General features: G+C 40.6%; 2 protein-coding genes across 5 annotated transcripts in view; one reads left to right on the forward strand and one right to left on the reverse strand.

The window, feature by feature from the left end:
• Positions 1-18,023, reverse strand: part of rassf4a (Ras association domain family member 4a) — a 212,149-nt gene that overhangs the window by 126,634 nt on the left and 67,492 nt on the right. The gene's annotated exons all lie outside the window — the stretch shown is intronic.
• Positions 11,654-16,242, forward strand: LOC137304119 (C-X-C motif chemokine 3-like). Its single transcript, XM_067972598.1, has 5 exons — positions 11,654-11,802; positions 12,107-12,209; positions 12,324-12,444; positions 13,407-13,496; positions 15,204-16,242. Exons 2-5 carry the CDS (start codon positions 12,143-12,145, stop codon positions 15,271-15,273), a joined length of 348 nt encoding a protein of 115 aa, XP_067828699.1. The 5' UTR covers positions 11,654-11,802; positions 12,107-12,142; the 3' UTR covers positions 15,274-16,242.

Consider the following 18,023-nt stretch of genomic DNA (forward strand, 5'->3'; position numbering starts at 1 on the left):
AAGTGTCGGATTCCATAAAGGTACAGCATATATAGTCAGAGAACAATGCCTGGTGATTACAGATAATCTTTCCAACTGCCCGTTATCACACCTCGGCAGAGATATAATCAAAGCAAACAAAGGAGTGGAATGGTGTTCAGACAGAGAACCATTACAGACAAGACTACTGAATACACAAACGGCCAGAACACAAAGACAGAGAGAGAGAGAGAGAGAGAGAGAGAGACACCCGAAAGGCAGAGAAAGAGAGAGTAGTATGAGCAGCCCAGGGGGATGGCAGTAGTTCAATCTTCAAGTTATCTTCCCTCCTACTGAGGAAGTGATTAGTCTCTGATTAGCACCTTCTCCTGCTCAAAGTCTTGACCAAAACAGGGAATTCAACAAATAAGAAACTTTGAATACAAACTTGCATCTTACTATTCTGAGATTCTTCACTTTACAGCAAACATACAGACTCACTCTTTCCAAGATTTGGCTCTCAACTCTGCATTATAATCGTGTAAATGTAAGGAGTCTTACAACACTCTCAGCTCTCAAACACTTTGTTTGAAGAACTACAGTAAATTCTGTAGTTGTTCCTTTGAAAAAAATCTAATCTTACTCTGAGAGATAAGTTGTTTCTGATAAATGTTTACAAGTTCTGTAACTTGTGGGTCTGTCCTGCTACTTCCTGCTGTGTGTGTGTGTTTGTGTGCGCGTGTGTGTGTTAATTAATCACAGTGTTTCATTGATACAGTCTCTAATTTTCCACAATTCTCTCGATTTTATTCCACAGCTGTCTCCCTGAGTGCTTAAGATTGATCCTAAGGATATCTTGATTATTGATATGAAACTGTTTATACTAATTGTTAATATTCGACCATGTTCCTGTTTGGATCTGTAATCGGGATACAGTCCTAGGCATACACAAGTGTGTGCACTCTTACGTCCCCTGAGATGGCAAAAATATGAGTTCATCCTGCCTCTGATTTGATTCTGTTGCTGTTCTGTGGGATGGAATGCGACCGTGGCTGAGAATTCTCAAGACCATGTTTTGTGGGATCAGGAATTCCTGCCTGCCTGAAGATAGTGCCAGATGGTGTGGGAGGGAAGGTGGGAGGGGGAAGAATGGAAGAAGGAAGTGTTTCTGAGAAGGGTAAAAAGTGGCTGTTGAGAGAATGGATTGGTCTGTTGAATATAAAGCTGAATGCAACTAATTTTTGCTAAAATTTCTTAAAAATTAATAAATTATCAATTACAAAGTGAAAAAGAATGTTTAAAACTGTGTACAAAATTAAATGTAAATATTAAACATGTTCTGGGAGAATAACTGTGCACCAGGGTACCAGGGGCAGCATTTCGGATTCAGTGCATACTTTTGTGGCCAATTCTAAAATGTCCTGCCTACAGCCATAACAACATAAGGAATAGGAGCAGGAGTAGGCCATACGGCCCCTCGAGCCTGCCCCGCCATGGCTGATCTTCGACCTCAACTTCATTTTCCTGCCCGGTCCCCAGAACCCTTGATTCCCCTAGAGTTTAAAAATCTATCGATCTCAGCCTTGAACATATTCAACGGCTCAGCATCCACAGCCCTCTGGGGTAGAGAATTCTGAAGATTCGCAAACCTGTGTGTGAAGAAATTCTTCCTCATCTCAGTCTTAAATGGCCGACCCCTAATCCTGAGACTATGCCCCCTCGTTCTAGACTCTCCAGCCAAGCAAAACAGCCTCTCAGCATCTACCCTGTCAAGCCCCCTCAGAATCTTGTATGTTTCAATGTGATCAACTCTCATTCTTCTAAACTCCAGAGAGTGTAGGCCCATTCTACTCAATCTCTCCTCATAGAACAACCCTCTCATCCCAGAAATCAATCTAGTGAACCTTCGTTGCACCGCCTCTAAGGCAAGTATATCCTTCCTTAGATAAGGAAACCTAAACTCGACACAGTACTCCAGGTGAGGACTCACCAAAGCCCTGTACAATTGTAGTAAGACTTTCTTACTCTTGTACTCCAATCTCCTTGCAATAAAGGCCAACATGCCATTTGCTTGCTGTACCTGCATGCTAATTTTCTGTGTTTCTTGTACGAGGACACCCAAATCTCTGAGAACACCAACATTTAATAGTTTCTCACCATTTAAAAAATATTCTCTTTTTCTATTCTTCCTACCAAAGTGAATAACCTCACATTTCCCCACATTATACTCCATTGCCACCTTCTTGCCCATTCGCTTAACCTGTCTATATACCTTTGCAGATTCTCTGTGTCTTCCTCACACCTTACTTTCCCACCTAGCTTTGTATCGTCAGCAAACTTGGATACATAACACTTGGCCCCTTCATCTAAGTCATTAACATAGATTGTAAATAGCTGAGGCCCAAACACTGATCCTTGCAGCACTCAACTAGTTAAAGCCTGCCAACTGAAAATGACCCGTTTATCCCTAATCTCTGTTTTCTGTCCGTTAACCAATCCTCTATCCGTGCTAATATATTACCCTCACTCCCATGAGCCCTTACCTTGCATAACAACCTTTTATGTTGCACCTTATCGAATGCCTTTTGAAAATCTAAATATACTACATCCACTGGTTCCCCTTTATCTACCCTGCAAGTTACATCCTCAAAAAACTCTAATAAAAGTTTGTCAAACACGATTTCCCCTTCCATGTTGACTCTGCCTAATCATATTATGATTTTCTAAGTGCCCTGTTACTACTTCCTTAATAATAGATTCCAGCATTTTCCCGAGCCATGTGTGTAGTTTATTTAATTCTAATGATTGGTTTCTTGGCATGAGGAATTGTTACTGTTTTATTTACACAAAATTCTCAAAAAAGAACTATTTTGTTTACAAAGAATTTAACAGATTAGTGTTGTACAGCTGTAAACAGCACAATTATGGGATCTCAATGTGGTCTAAAGAGAGAGAATGACAAGGGGCCAGATTTTGCTGAAAAAAGTGTCTGAACGACACACGCCATTATTAATGTGCAAATCGGCCAGCAACTTGTGGCGAGGAAGAGACACCCCGTGAATTGCGAATCGCCACAAATTGCGGGCCAATTTGCGGCGCTCTGCTGTGAGCTTCAGGAAAGCGGAATCTCGTGTTTAATCGCCCTGTGATTTTCATGAAGTTGCTGCACTTGCACATTAATTGCCCATTAAACGTGCCACAGGAAGTTACGTCTCGTAATTAACAGCATAAATATCCATTTAGCGACGTGATAATTGTTAACGACTGCCATCAACCTCTTGCCCAGAAAGTAAACAATTATAAGGGTGGTGTCTCATTCCTTCAGGTTGTGAATTATTTTAGGAGATATAAAAATGTGAAATTAAAAAATTTAACAATTTTTTCTTCTTACTTTTCCTTTGTGTCTCTTTTTTCTCTCTCTCTTAATCCAATCATTCTTTCCCTCTCTTTATTTCTCTTTCTGTTCCTAATTTGACATTGAATTGACCCTCTCTAATTCATCCTCCTTCTCAGTCCTTCCTCCAGTTATTTCTCAATCCACTAATCTCAATGATTAAGGAGATACACTGTTTGTCCTGTTGTCCTCGCTGCACCATTATCAGCTCGCACTTCCACCAACTTTGTGGGCAAAAAAATTTAAAAACCTAAACGTGCAGGAAAAAGTCTAACTAACGGCACGTCACGAGATGTTCTGCTCCAGCAAAATCTGTCCCAAGGAATATACTGACTCCATTAGAACCGTTTTACAGTGCAAACCTTTTCAGTGCAATTGTTCTTCGGTTACAACACAAAGACATTAATTACATTAATTGTCTGGAACAGCAGACGTTGTAGAATGTGGTTGAGCTTTTGTAACCGGCTGGGTTGTACAAAACCTGATGGACTCAAACTAACCAGTGGTATCACCGTTACTGTGTAGTACCTTGGTCATCTGGTGTGCCAGAGCTCGGTGGGTTCCGGTTGTATCACCAGGGCTTTGGCTCCAGGTGCCAAGAAAAAGGAGAAGGCCAGGCAGCTCGCTACAATCGCAGCAAGACATCGGCTTCATTTTTTAAATCAGAATATCCTTCTCATTTCATATTTTATTTTATCCTTCTTCTCTCCTGCCTTTCTTGTAGCACACACCCTGCCTGGCTGAGAGTAAGGGCCAAGACCTGCTCTCAGGCTTCTGCTAAGATTGTTCTGTAGTCTGTCACCAAGAAATGTGCAACAGTATCCTGAACTAGGTGGGCTCCCTGGGTAATCCACACAGCCCCCTTACACTAACATGTGGGATATTAGAGGCATCAATGTGCCTCCCACCAACTATGCCACAGTCTGCTTCACTCTCCTTCTCGCTGACCTATTTTGGCTCTCCATCCCGCCCCCACCCCCAACCCTTGCCTCAAAATTAAAATTCTTATCCTTGTGTTTAAATCACTTCATGACTTTGCCCTTCTCTACCTCTATAACCTCCTCCAGCCTTGCAAACCACCCACCCCCTCTACCAAACACTCCATTTCTCTTGACTCCAGCCTCTTCTTCATCTCCCTCTCCCTTTGCCCCATCAATGGTGGGCGGTCCCATCACCTAAGTCTCACTCTCTGGAATTCCCTCCATAAACCCTTCTGCCTCTCCACTTCCCTCTCCTCCTTTAAACTCACCTCCTTGAACAAATTTTTGGTCACCCCTCTATCTCTATTTCTTTGGCGCGAACGCTGTTTTTTCTCATGCCATCGTGAAGTGCCTTCGGACATTGTCCAACATTAAAAAGAAAGCAACAAAGAACTTGCATTATATAGCCCCTTTCACAACCTCAGGGCATCCTAAAGCGCTTTACAGCCAATGAAATACTTTTGAAGTGTAGTCACTGTTGTAATATAGGAAACGTGGCAGCCAATTTGTGCACAGCAAGGTCCCACAACCAGCAATGTGATATTGACCAAATAATCCGTTTTAGTGGTGTTGGTTGAGGGATAATTATTGGCCGGATACTGGGGAGAACTCCCCTGCTCTTCTTCCAAATAGTGCCATGGGATCTTTTACATCCACCTGAGAGAGTAGACGGGGCCTGGGTTTAACGTCTCATTCAAAAAATGGCACCTCCGACAGTGCAGCATCGCACTGGACCTTTAACCTAGATTTTTATGCTCAAGTCTCTGGAGTGGGACTTGAACCCATGACTTTCTGACTCAGAGGCAAGGGTGCTATCCACTGAGCCACGACTGAAGGTGCTATTGAAATGCAAGTTGTCATTATTTGTCCTTCAATCACCATCATGCTTCTTAGTTTTCCTTGTCTTAATGGAATATTCTACTCCCAATACTTCATATGATAAATGCACTACCCAGTGAGTCACAAAGGCATGTGGAGACAGGAAGGTGCTAGGGTTAGATCCTGGTCTTATCCCAGCTGGGTAAACCATAGTTGGCCTCAGTTTATTAATTTCTGGTGGTTCATTTCTCATTAGTAAGTGTTCGCTCTTTTCAATTGCTCATGATTTTTTTTTATGTGTGATACAATCGTGACTAACAGATTGGGATTTTCATTCTGAGTTGCCCACAATGTGAATCACAATTAGACAAAAGTAGAATTGTCTTCAGTGAGCTTACTGTGTCACATTTTATTTTTTGGCTGCCTTTAAGCCAGCCTCAAGAATTAATTTTTGCATGCCACCGATGCCTCATGCTTGAGGTTCCCAGTTCTCTTGCAGACTATTGAGAAGGAAATGCCTGAGCAAAGAAACAGCGGTCAGCTGTACAGGTTTTCGCCAATTTTAGATTCATTTTTAATTTACCTGTTTTAAGTTTTGCACCCACTTAAACAACAAGATTAGGCAGCAAAAACCCTTCAGTCCAGAAACCCATCCACTCCATGCAGAACAATAGCCGAAGGAAGGAAATTCGTAAACCTATTAACTGAAACAAACAGAAACTGCAACTAGATTTAGGCCCAGTGCATTGCTCTTTCATTTCTACCCTATTATAATCCATAGCTGACAGAGTGTGAAAAAATATAATTTAAAAAATTGACCAAAATATAGTTCTAATAAAAATCTGAAGAGAAACCAGCGATTGTCAGGTGCAATGCTTTAAATCATAACGATGAACATCTGTACTGAAATAACAGATAAGGAACATAGCACAACATTCAAAAAACATTCAGATTTTTAGAGGTTTTTACAGGCTGCACATAAAAAGCTGTGGGGTAAAAATACATTACTGGACTAAAACTTTTCTCTTTCAGGAATACAGGTGCTGATGTCAGTTCACAAGCAGCAGTTAGTTCCCTTACCTTTCTGATGCTCAATTAAATTTAGTTTTAAAATGAACGCATTATGTACTGTTCCCTGCAAAAAAGTTTTAAAGTGTTTACTTCCTGTTCCTTTCAATTTTAATTTTTTAGCTGCAAAGAAACTGGCTAAAGATTTCTAAGGTTGATAATTTTAGTCTATTTCTCAAACATTTGCATGAAATTTCTTCATATCACTCAACCTTTACTCACTAAACAATGGGGCTGAAAATCCCGGCTTCACCAATTTTAGTAAAAAGTAGCTGTGAATATGAAATTGCAAAATACAACTTTTTAACTCATCTGTTTTTTCTTTAAAATATAATTAACCCAGATATTAACTTTGGTCTCATTACGACATGCTGCTTTCCTCCGAGTTACATTTTCTGCCATGAACCAATTTGCTTGGTAGGAAAATAAGCCTGCATTTTTGACGGGACTGGTCTTAACTTTAACACTTTAACAGATATTTTTTCATCTCGTAATGTCCGCTAAAAAGCATCTATCTTGTAAAGTAATCACATTAGGACTGAAATACTTTCTTCCCCCACAATAAGCTCTTTCACTCATCTTAGCCACAGAAACAACACTGAGCAAAGACACTCCAGCTTAGTTTGTCTGAGCTCTTCCTTTCGTTGAGCAACAGTGATCTGCATCTCGTGTCTTTCTACAATGAACTTTCCCCCTTTTCTGTGGTCTGCCAATTCTGTGTGGAGACACAGTACTGCTTTGTTAGCTAGAGGCTATGACACGAAGCAGAGAACTCATTTCAACAACTATAGAGTGTTGCAGGATGATTTCATTTTACTTAATTTATAAGAACATAAGAAATAGGAGCAGGAGTCGGCCAATCGGTCCCTCGAGCCTGCTCCGCCATTCAATAAGATCATGGCTGATCTGATCCTAACCTCAAATCTAAATTCATGTCCAATTTCCTGCCCGCTCCCTTTACTTCCAGGAAACTGTCTATTTCTGTTTTAAATTTATTCAATGATGTAGCTTCCACAGCTTCCTGGGGCAGCAAATTCCACAGACCTACTACCCTCTGAGTGAAGAAGTTTCTCCTCATCTCAGTTTTGAAAGAGCAGCCCCTTATTCTAAGATTATGCCCCCAAGTTCTAGTTTCACCCATCCTTGGGAACATCCTTACCGCATCCACCCGATCAAGCCCCTTCACAATCTTATATGTTTCAATAAGATCGCCTCTCATTCTTCTGAACTCCAATGAGTAGAGTCCCAATCTACTCAACCTCTCCTCATATGTCCACCCCCTCATCCCCGGGATTAACCGAGTGAACCTTCTTTGTACTGCCTCGAGAGCAAGTATGCCTTTTCTTAAGTATGGACACCAAAACTGTATGCAGTATTCCAGGTGCGGTCTCACCAATACCTTATATAACTGCAGCAATACCTCCCTGTTTTTATATTCTATCCCCCTAGCAATAAAAGCCAACATTCCGTTGGCCTTCTTGATCACCTGCTGCACCTGCATACTAACTTTTTGATTTTCTTGCACTAGGACCCCCAGATCCCTTTGTACTGCAGTACTTTCCAGTTGCTCGCCATTAAGATAATAACTTGCTCTCCGATTTTTCCTGCCAAAGTGCATAACCTCACATTTTCCAATTAATTTATGTAGCACCAATCCTCCCCCCTCCCCCCACCCCAAAATTGGAAAAAAAAATCCTCCATCTTTTACATCTTAAGGTTAGATGAAGAGGGTCGGGAGGAGGCTCGTGTGAAGCATAAATGCCAGCATAGACCAGTTGGGCCGAATGACCTGTTTCTGCACTGTAGATTCTACGTAATCTTCCCAGGGTAAGCGTGGAGACTGGGGACTCGCTCCAATCGTCAGTCAATGGTGGCCTGTAACCAGCCACGAAACAATCATTTACATTCATAGAATGCAGTTGGGGGGGCAGATATATGATACTACCACAGCCAACTGCACATAATTTAAAGGGGACAAACTTTGCACGTCCAATTGCTCACTTTTTTTTTGAGTCCTGAGAGTAAAGGTCAAAGGTGTGGAAAGCAAGTGCATGTTTCCCATGAAGGACCGGCGGTTCACTGGTGCACTGAAAAGGGGAGAGCAGTGCTCGGAGGTGACAGGCTTCCCCTTCAGTGCCTCTGCATTAATATAATTCTGCCTTAAAAAGGTGCAGTGATAAATTTCACATGCCTACTACCAAGCTTTACTGAACATTAAGTGGCTGCATTAAAAACCATGTCCTACCATTGAGGCGTAGTACAATGGTACAGTGCAACAACTGCCCCTTGGTGCTGCTGAGAGATGACCTTGTATATTGCATGTTATCCTATTAAAACAATCAGGAATAAATCTCAATCATTTATCCTGCACTTCCAACCGATTCAAAAAATCAATGAGCTATTGCAAGTCATCAGCAATCTATATACTTGCAGACGTAACCAGAGTCGCAAGTGACATCCTCTGTGACTGTGGAGCATTAACCCTTCTCAAACGCTCTGCAACCTCCAACATGGCTGACACATCATCCTCCTACAATGACTTTCCTCCATTGTCCAACTCGCTTAGTTGCACTCTTACCTATCCAATCGTAGCCGAGCATCTCCAGCAAAGGCTTCTCTTCTCGCCCCCTGCAAAGTCACAAGGATAAATCCATGGGCCCCCCCCCCTTCCTCATTTACATACTGCCCCTTGGAAGACATGGGGTCAGCTTCCACATGCACTCTGATGACATTCAGCTCTACCTTTCCAAAACCTCTCTCATCACCTCCACCGCCTCTGCGTTTATCAGACTGCTTGTCCAACATCCGGTCTTTGATGAGCCACAATTTCCTCCAGTTAAACAATGGGAGGACTGAAGCCATCATCTTCAGCACTTGGTGGAACTGCTACAGAGCATGTGTTTTAGAGTTTATAAAAGTTAACAGCTGCCAAATACAAAAGGGCTTCACGATACCAATGGCGGGACCCTGTGCAAGAAGCAGAACAGGGAGCTGTACCCAGACATTCAGTGTTGCAGTGCTCCTGGATGATGAAGAGACTGTCTGAAAGGAAAGGGACTTTCAGTCACGATGGCCATGGTGAATCACTTTGAGAAACCCTGTTATCCAACCTTTAGCCAAGATCCAGAGAATATATCTTTAGGAAAAACTAGTGTCCATTGAATTTATAAAAACTTTTGTTTTAAATTTAATGATCTATAGATACCATTATATTTTATATTTTAGTATTTTCTCACATCCTTGATGCTGAACACACACTAAAACCTGACAGTTCCCATTATGTCATTTGATAAATCACTTTCTTCCCTTGTGATTTTTCATGAGGTTTCTCCCCAACCATGTGCCACCTTGTTGAGTTCACAGTTTTATTTTGCAATTTTCTCACAGGTCATCTTAAACATTTTTTTATCACCACCCACAATTTAAAATTCAGATTGCTAAACTTTAGACAGAGGGCCAAATAGATTGTTGCTTGGGAAATTTGAACTGGCTGATTTAACCGGACTGGTGACGGACAAGTTCCAGCAAAGAGCCCACTTGAATTGAGGCAGAACCAATCAGGGAAAGGTTGTTGCTAGAACTGAAGCAGGGTGGACTTCGACAGCTACGAACATGATAAGTCTGATCATGGGTAATCAAGCGAATAGGGAGAGGCAGAGCTTTGGGAATCAGGCAGGCAGACAGGGAGAGGCAAAGGCAGTGCACGCCTCGACTTTGCTCCAACACAGTTTGATCCAAGTCAACGCTCGTCACCAAAACCAGAGTCAAATTTTTACCGTGGGAAACGTGGCCACATTCCCTTATTGGACATCCCTATTACGCTGTAGAATCATATGTTAGCAAGTTTCATTGATTATCTCAATCATTATTGTACCCATGTGATAAGGTTCTGCATTCAACCTCTCTTCTCTCACTAACAAGTCTGATGTGGAGATGCCGGTGATGGACTGGGGTGGACAAATGTAAGGAATCTTACAACACCAGGTTATAGTCCAACAGTTTTATTTGAAAATCACAAGCTTTCGGAGGCTTTCTCCTTCGTCAGGTGACTATCTTGAGATTCCCTATGCATCATGGCTGCAAGATCCACTGTTGAATCCGGTGCCCTTGAACCTGCCGCCACTGAAAGCCACCCATTTGGAGTATGTACATAGAAACAGAAATACAGTTGTCACCTTGCCAGCCCTTCCCTTTCCTTGTAGCTGCTTCACTTCACAGTGCAGCCGTTCCTTCCTCCAAATCACCTTGGCTGAAGTTTTAAGATAACAAAGTTTTAATTTTAAAATTTATATCGCTATGCACACATAAGAAGCACACACCATTCACATTCACTGAATGGTTACTTTAAAAAAAAAACTTTAATTGCTTTCCAGGCTACAACTATAAGGAATCTTACAACACCAGGTTATAGTCCAACAGTTTTATTTGAAAATCACAAGCTTTCGGAGGCTTTTTTGTCCACCCCAGTCCATCACCGGCATCTCCACATCAGGCTACAACTAAAGTTTGAAATCAAAGTAAGTTGGGGGGAGAAACTGCTGTATGGGGCTATGAACTGACCACAGGAGGTTATAGCCATCTACTGGCTTGTAGGATTTAGGAAACACTTAAGATCAGGCGCATTAAATCATTTAATATTTCAAAAGGAAGTCAGATGCAGCAAAGCAGGGTGCAAAACCAATGTACTTTTGGAATACTAAACACAGTATCAGTCCAGTAGAGAGAGCAGACAGCACCGCAGGATATTATTGTATCATCGATGAAAGAAACCAGATCATGATTTAATTGCAAATGTTTTAGTTTGATTGGGCCGTTCACGGATGACATCAGGAAGCACTTCTTCACACAAAGGGCAGGGAAATTCTGGAAAACTCTCCACCACAAAGCTGTTGAGGCTGGGGGTCAATTGAAAATTTGAAAACCGAGTGATAGATTTTTGTTAGGTAGGGGTATTAATGGATATGGAGCGAAGGCGGGAAAGTGGAGTTGAGATGATCCATGATCTAACTGAATGGTGAAGGAGCCCAAGGGGCTGAATGGCCTCCTCCTGTTCCTGTATTTATGAGTAACATTTCTCCAGGTGGGATTGGGCAAATGCCATCCTATCGCCCCAACTCAAAAATAGCCCTGAAGGGCACCTGGGTGTCATCAAACTGTAGATCAGCAAGAAATCTATGCCTTCCGGAGAGAGGAGGCAGAATAGAAAATTGATGAGAGAAAAAAGTAACAGATTGTTAAAAAAAATTCCTGAGGCAGCTGCGTGAATTGTTTATGAGCTAGTGCTATGGATCTGCTGCTCTCTTGCTGGCTCAGTTTCAGCCGGAATCTCCACGATTTCGTCATTGTGGTTTTTCAATGAAAGCATGTGACTCAATCTGCACATCTGTGCTGAGAGCTGAGAGTATAAATAAGCAGCAAAAAGCACCAACAGTCACAGATCTCAAACTGCAAGTTCCAGCAGTGAAAGGATCTTGTCTGCTTTGAATCATTCCAAAGGAGTGTAGCTATAGACAAGCTTGGAAGAAAAGACCACGTGCAACAGATTAAAAAAGCAAACTGACAGTCAGCAACAAACTATTACAAGTAAGTTCATTTTAATTCTATTTTTGAGTGCAACCTTTAACTGTACGGTTGAAATGCTCATGTACCACTGAATAGTGAATGAAGCCTTTTTGAAAACAAACACTTTTGGTTATTACAGTTAATAAACTTTTCTCAAGTGCTGCATGTGGCTGATTATCCTCCAAATAACTTCCTAGAAAACACTGCTATAAGTGGAATTCAAACAGTCCAGAGGTTTCGCGATACAGTCATTCATCCAGTATTTGTAAATACAAATTCACTTGAATTCTTAGAGTTTTTAAACATTTGTCATTCTGTGTTTTAGGAGGGAACAGAACCCACCTACAAAACCAGCAACAAAATGAACTGCAAATTCCAGGCAACAACTCTCTTGGCTCTAGCACTCGTCTGTGCATACTTCCCCGCAGGTCAGTAATGAAGTTCTGGTTAGTTATTGGTCCATTTAAAAGTGGAAACAGATGAATAGTGTTCTGTTATTTCCTTCAGTGATAATAAATTCACATGTAAACTGTCTTTTGCAGACAGCGCCTCCAATCCACTTAGATGCCTCTGCATTAATTCCATTAACCACGTGCGTTTCAGGATTGTGGAGGACTATCTAATCATTCCAAAAGAAGCGCACTGCAGAACTACTCAAATCATGTAAGTACAGCAGTAAAAATGAAAACTGTGAAGAGTTCTTGCTGCTAAGGGATGAGGAGAGGGGGAGAGAGTAGATAGGGGGGCTTCTAATCTTTATGAAGTGTGTGAATAATAGGAAGTGTGTAAATAAGAGTTCAGTAGTTGCTGTGCTTATTGTGAAGTGGGGAAATAACCACATTTGATTGGCAATTAAAATGTTAGTTAAAAGAATCTGAGAAAATGAAATCCATCAAATTTTTTAAAAATTGAAAGTTTCAGTATAACATGGGTCACTGAATTTTTTTTTCTGAAGTTTTAGATGATTTCCCTCCAACACTTTCACAAACAAAAAAAGGGAGCTCAAAATGCAATTAATACGGAAATGCAATAAGGTTGCCTCCTGCCAAGTTACAGAGAGAGCTAGCTGCAAAGGCTGGCTCACTCTGATCCACAGAGTTTGGCATTTGTTGCCAGCAATTGACCTATACCTAGAATGATCTAGAACGGCTATATTGCAACAGCAGTCGGAAAAACGACCTTCGGTCAAAGCTTAGCTTATTTCTTAATTTCAGGATGCAAACTTCAAAGAGCGCAGTGTCTCACAGATTAGAGGAAACTGCTGCAAAAGTTAAATATCTGGAGATGAGCTGGAGAACTGCTGCATCAAAAAAAAACTGCTGCGGGAAATACAGCTTAAGATCACTCAATAATTTGATCATTTATCTATACGAGAATATAAAAAAGGGGAAGGAAGCAAATGTGGAGAAAGGCAATATAAGTTCATGAGAATTTTGACAATGATGAATAATTGCTTAGTGATCCTTACTCATGATTTTAGGGCTGAAACAGATATTTAATTGAAAACCAATTATCTGGACATTTGAATGGGTCTAAAGTCCAATGATCTCAACAACAGTCACGTACTGATAATATGCATAAAGTGGAAGATGTCACTAACTTTTCAATTTTTTGTCTTCTTTCAGACTTGTAATAAATTACCAAAATTCAAAAATGGAAGTGTGCCTTAACCCCGAAACTAAACAAGGCAGAGCACTGGTCGCATGTTGGGACAGGTGAGTTCAAAATTACTGGTTTTCTACAGCAGAGAAAGTGAATTACTCTATCCTCTTAATTCAAAAAATTGGAAAGCTCAATTGTTTTGGCATTAAATTCCTGGTTTGTTATTACCGTACTTACATTACTTAATTCAAATATTGTATAATTGACATTTATGGGGGAGGGGAGGGAATAGACTTACAGGTTCACTAAATAGGAAAAGAGAAGCTTAGATCAATATTAATGATGCAACATTGGATAGTTGTATAACAGATTGTCTAATCATAGTTAGGAGCACATACAAAATACACTCTAGTGCAAAAACTGACGATAATTTTTTTCACAAACACTGAGCTAATACTCTATTCCATACCCGAATGATCAATCTGGATGAGATTGTCCTTTGCTTTGCATGAAATTTTTCTCCAGCTCCAGATTTTGCCATAACATTATTATGGAAGTAAACAGTTATGTTTTCCATAAGGTTTTCCTCTGTTACAGTGTCATGTTACAGTGCACCAGCAGCAGAACTAACACAGTTTCACAATCAACAGCACTTGCAAAACAGAGAATAAATTAGCTACAAAATGTGTAGGTTCATGTAACATACAGCCAACAGGACAGGCTTTAACATGTAGACCCTTTAGGGAGCAGTGTTATGTCCTCAAAAAAGTAAATTTATATTTGTTTTGGTGGCATTTTTATGTATAAAAATTAAAAAGTGGTGTGTGGATTTGGCCAGTATTCACACAGCACAACTTGATGCTTGAACTCGGTACAAAATAAATAAACTGCTTCTGATTAAATACCTGCCCTCTAGTAATCCTACTGTCTAAAAAACATCATTAAACTGAGTGCCGACTAGTGATTTTGTTGATCAAAGCACTTCCTAAAGGCTCCACTGATAAAGGAAATATCCCGCTCCATTTGTTTGCACGATTGAATTTTTTTTGTGTCTAAAATTGAAATTTTGGCCACTTCTTTGTCTAATAGTTGCTTGCGGTAAAGTAAACAATTACTTGTACAAACCAGCCCGAAGAATCCAATATATAAGAGAATTAGTTCACTTCTGTGTCTGAAAAGGTCTTAAAGAAACACACTGGGGTCGTGCAAAACAGTCAGTGGAATGAAATATCGGGCGGGGAGTATAACAGGCGGCCGATCTGATACCACACGTTTTGCACTACTGTCCATGACTGATTTCTACCCTCTTTTTTTTGAAAATACGGAAGAAAAACACATCAATGCTTTTCACTCATTTTTAAAAATCTACTCAATGCAGTGTTGCTAAGTTTAAATTTCGTAGCACTATTTCTGCCTATTTTGCTGTGTTATTTACATTGCTTAATTCAGATTATTGATAATTCAAAATCGTTTATTAAAAATTGAATTGTCAGGAGTAGACCGTATTATTACCTTGACCAGAAGTGGCACTCACTTTAAAATTTATAGTCACATTTTGCTGCAAATTCTCTGAGCTGGAAGTTTACTGACAGGCAGCTTTCACAAAAGTTCCCCTTTTCTTATTGTTCTTTCATTTCAAAATATGTACAATTCTACATAAAGTAGTGGTTTAATAGTTCTGAAAAGGTCTGAAAATCACTAATAGTTAACATCCGGGATTTAAAGGATGAAAACAATTGGGATTAGATAAGTCATGTTAAACTCTCAACTCTGTCCTCGAGATGCATCATCTGAAACATGTGCACCATTTGTTTTTCCAGAATTGGCCATGATATCACGAGGAAGAAGGAATGTATTCTAACACCAAGAAAGAGAGCGGCTGAAAATTAGAAAAAAAAATTAGACCTAAAAGGAGAAGAACGAGACATCACTGAACTCTGATGTCATCAGAGAAGATTAAAAAAAAGGAAATTAACCTTTGAGTCCTGAGCCTCCCTTTGCAACTTAATATGTAGGGACAGCCACTTCAAAAATGCTCAAGATTATTAATATTCAATAACTATTTCAGAGTTAAGAGGCACAAACTGCTCTCTTTTTCTGTCTAAAATCTTTTAAATCTAGAGTTAAATCTATTGCCAATTGCTGGTATTCAATTTTCAGGCTGTAATGTATGAAACAAAAACTAATGCAGTGAAGTAACTATTTTATTTATAGATTGCCATTAAGTGGTACAAGATACAATGATACTAAATATATTTCTCACACCTTTGTATCAAGTTATAAGCGACAAGACAATAATTATGTTATTTGTTTCACAATTTCACGTCTTAGGCAAACAGGTGAGGTCAGAATAGTCAATTCAAACCAATACTATTTTAAAAATTAATCTACTGAATGTCTCTTTCAATGCCCATTATTTGTCCAAGACACTGTAAAATCAGATAATATACAGCATGTGGTGGCACACTTTAACTCAGTAAGATTTGCCTAAAGCCTTCACAAATAATCTATTCAGCCAGACTGAATGAGGACATTTGTGCTGTGATTTGCATTGCTGAACCAATTAATCGTAGACCGATTCAAATTGGTCAGTGTTTACACGAATACTAAACTGTAGTGCGTTTTGAAAATAATGCACTTTGAAAATGTTAATTTGAAGTTTTTTATTTATGTATAGTTTAATGCTGGACACAAGTTATTTTATATGTATATATATATATATATAGCAGTATTACCTAATTGTTTTGTAGAACAGAATACGTATTTTTACAACTTGAAACATATCGCTAAAGCATGAATTGCTTTGAACCAACGTTATGTCTGTTACATGTTTTATAATTAAATACAAAAAAAGAAAAATTTGATTTCTCATTTCTTCTTGTTCAATGGCAGAAAACATTTTGCATCACTGCACATTGTTTAACATAACTAGCCTATTGACTAAGTTTTCTACACAAAGTTGCTTAATTCGAATAATCCTGCAAAAACATCTCCAGCGCTGGTTTATTTCAATTGCTTCACTTGAACAAAATTTAGCAAAAGTAACTTTGAATTAACAGTAGACAACAATAAGTTACATTTATATAGCACCTTTAATGTAGTAAAACAGACCAAGCCGCTTCACAGAGGCCGAAGTAAAATGGACACCGAGCTAAAGAAGGAGAGGTATGAGGAGTCGCCAAAAGTCTGGAGGGTTTTAAGAGGGAGAGGGAAGTGAAGAGGCAGAGGGGTTTAGGGAAGAAATTCCAGAGAGTGGGACCAAGGTGGGTGAAGGCACAGCTTCCCATGGTGGGGTAAAGGGAGAGGGGATGCACAGGAGGCCAGAGTCAGAGGAACAGAGAGTTTGGGGCTGTAGGACCAGAGAATGTCACAGAGATAGGCAGGGGCAATTTCATGGAGCAATTTGAAGAGAATGAAGATAATTGAATTTGAGGCATTGGGGTACCAGAAGCCAACGTAGGGCAGTGAGAAGGGGCAAGTGGGACTTGTGCGGGATTGGATACTGGCAGTGTAGCTTTGGATAAGCTTAAATTTATGAAGGGTGGAGGATAGGAGACCAGCCAGGACAGCACAGGAGTAACTGAGTCTGCACGTGACAGACATGAAAGAGGGTCTCAGTGGCAGATGATCTGAGATAGCAGGTAATGTTACAGTAATGTGAAAGTAAGTGATCTTTATGATGGAGAGGATATGGAGGTTAACTTTGATCACCTTCAGGGGTTGGAGATGTATTTTCCAGAATTGTGTTTTATTTCCTGAATTGGCCTACAATTTTGTGTGTCTTTTTTTTGCCTCTCCAGGCTAGCTGGTGGATAGGGAGCATTGAGGGTCATGTTACTTAGTTTGATTATGACTGAATGAGACAGACTCAATGTACCAGCTGGCATTTTTCTGTCAGTTTTGCTTCATATGTTCAGCTCGGGGTCAAAAAGGACACTCAAGGCTGCGGAGAGTCTGGCCGGGGAGGAGATGGACTCAGTATCGAGGGTATGGAGTTTATGGCGGGGACTGAAGACAATGGTTTGAGTCTTCCTGATGTTTAGCTGCTTAGAAGTTGTGGCTAATGCAAGACTGGATGTCAGACAAGCATTCTGACAGCAGACAGACAGTAGAGGGGTCGAGAGAGGTGATGGAGAATTAAGAGTTGTGTGTTAGCAGCATACGTGTGGAAGCTCACTCCACAGCTTGGGATAATGTTGTTAAGGGACAACATACAGATGAGGAAGTGGAGGTGGGGTGGTCAAGGATGGATCCTTGTTGGAGTCCAGAGGTGACAGTGCGGTGGTGGGAAGAAAAGCCATTGCTAGAGATGCTCTGACTGCGCTCGGATTGATAAGTCCGAAAGCCCACAAGGGCAGTCCCACAGAGCTGGAAAATGGAGCAGAGGCGTTGGAGCAGGATCATCTGATCGATTATGTCGAAGTCGGCAGAGAGGTCAAGGAGGGATAATGCACTGTAGTCACAGTCACAGAGTCTTTGGGGGGAGTTTTAACACCCCAGGACAGGTGGCGGGGGGGGGGGGCGTTAGATTGTTAAAAGTGGAAAACCCGGCCCCAACCCGCTGCGAACGCGCCTACTTGGGGTTTAACTCGGATTGGGGGTCAGCCGAATAACCCGCTCTCAAGAGGTGGGTCAACAAC

This window comes from Heptranchias perlo, chromosome 36, assembly GCF_035084215.1.
Source record: "Heptranchias perlo isolate sHepPer1 chromosome 36, sHepPer1.hap1, whole genome shotgun sequence".
In the NCBI taxonomy this organism is placed as follows: domain Eukaryota; kingdom Metazoa; phylum Chordata; class Chondrichthyes; order Hexanchiformes; family Hexanchidae; genus Heptranchias; species Heptranchias perlo.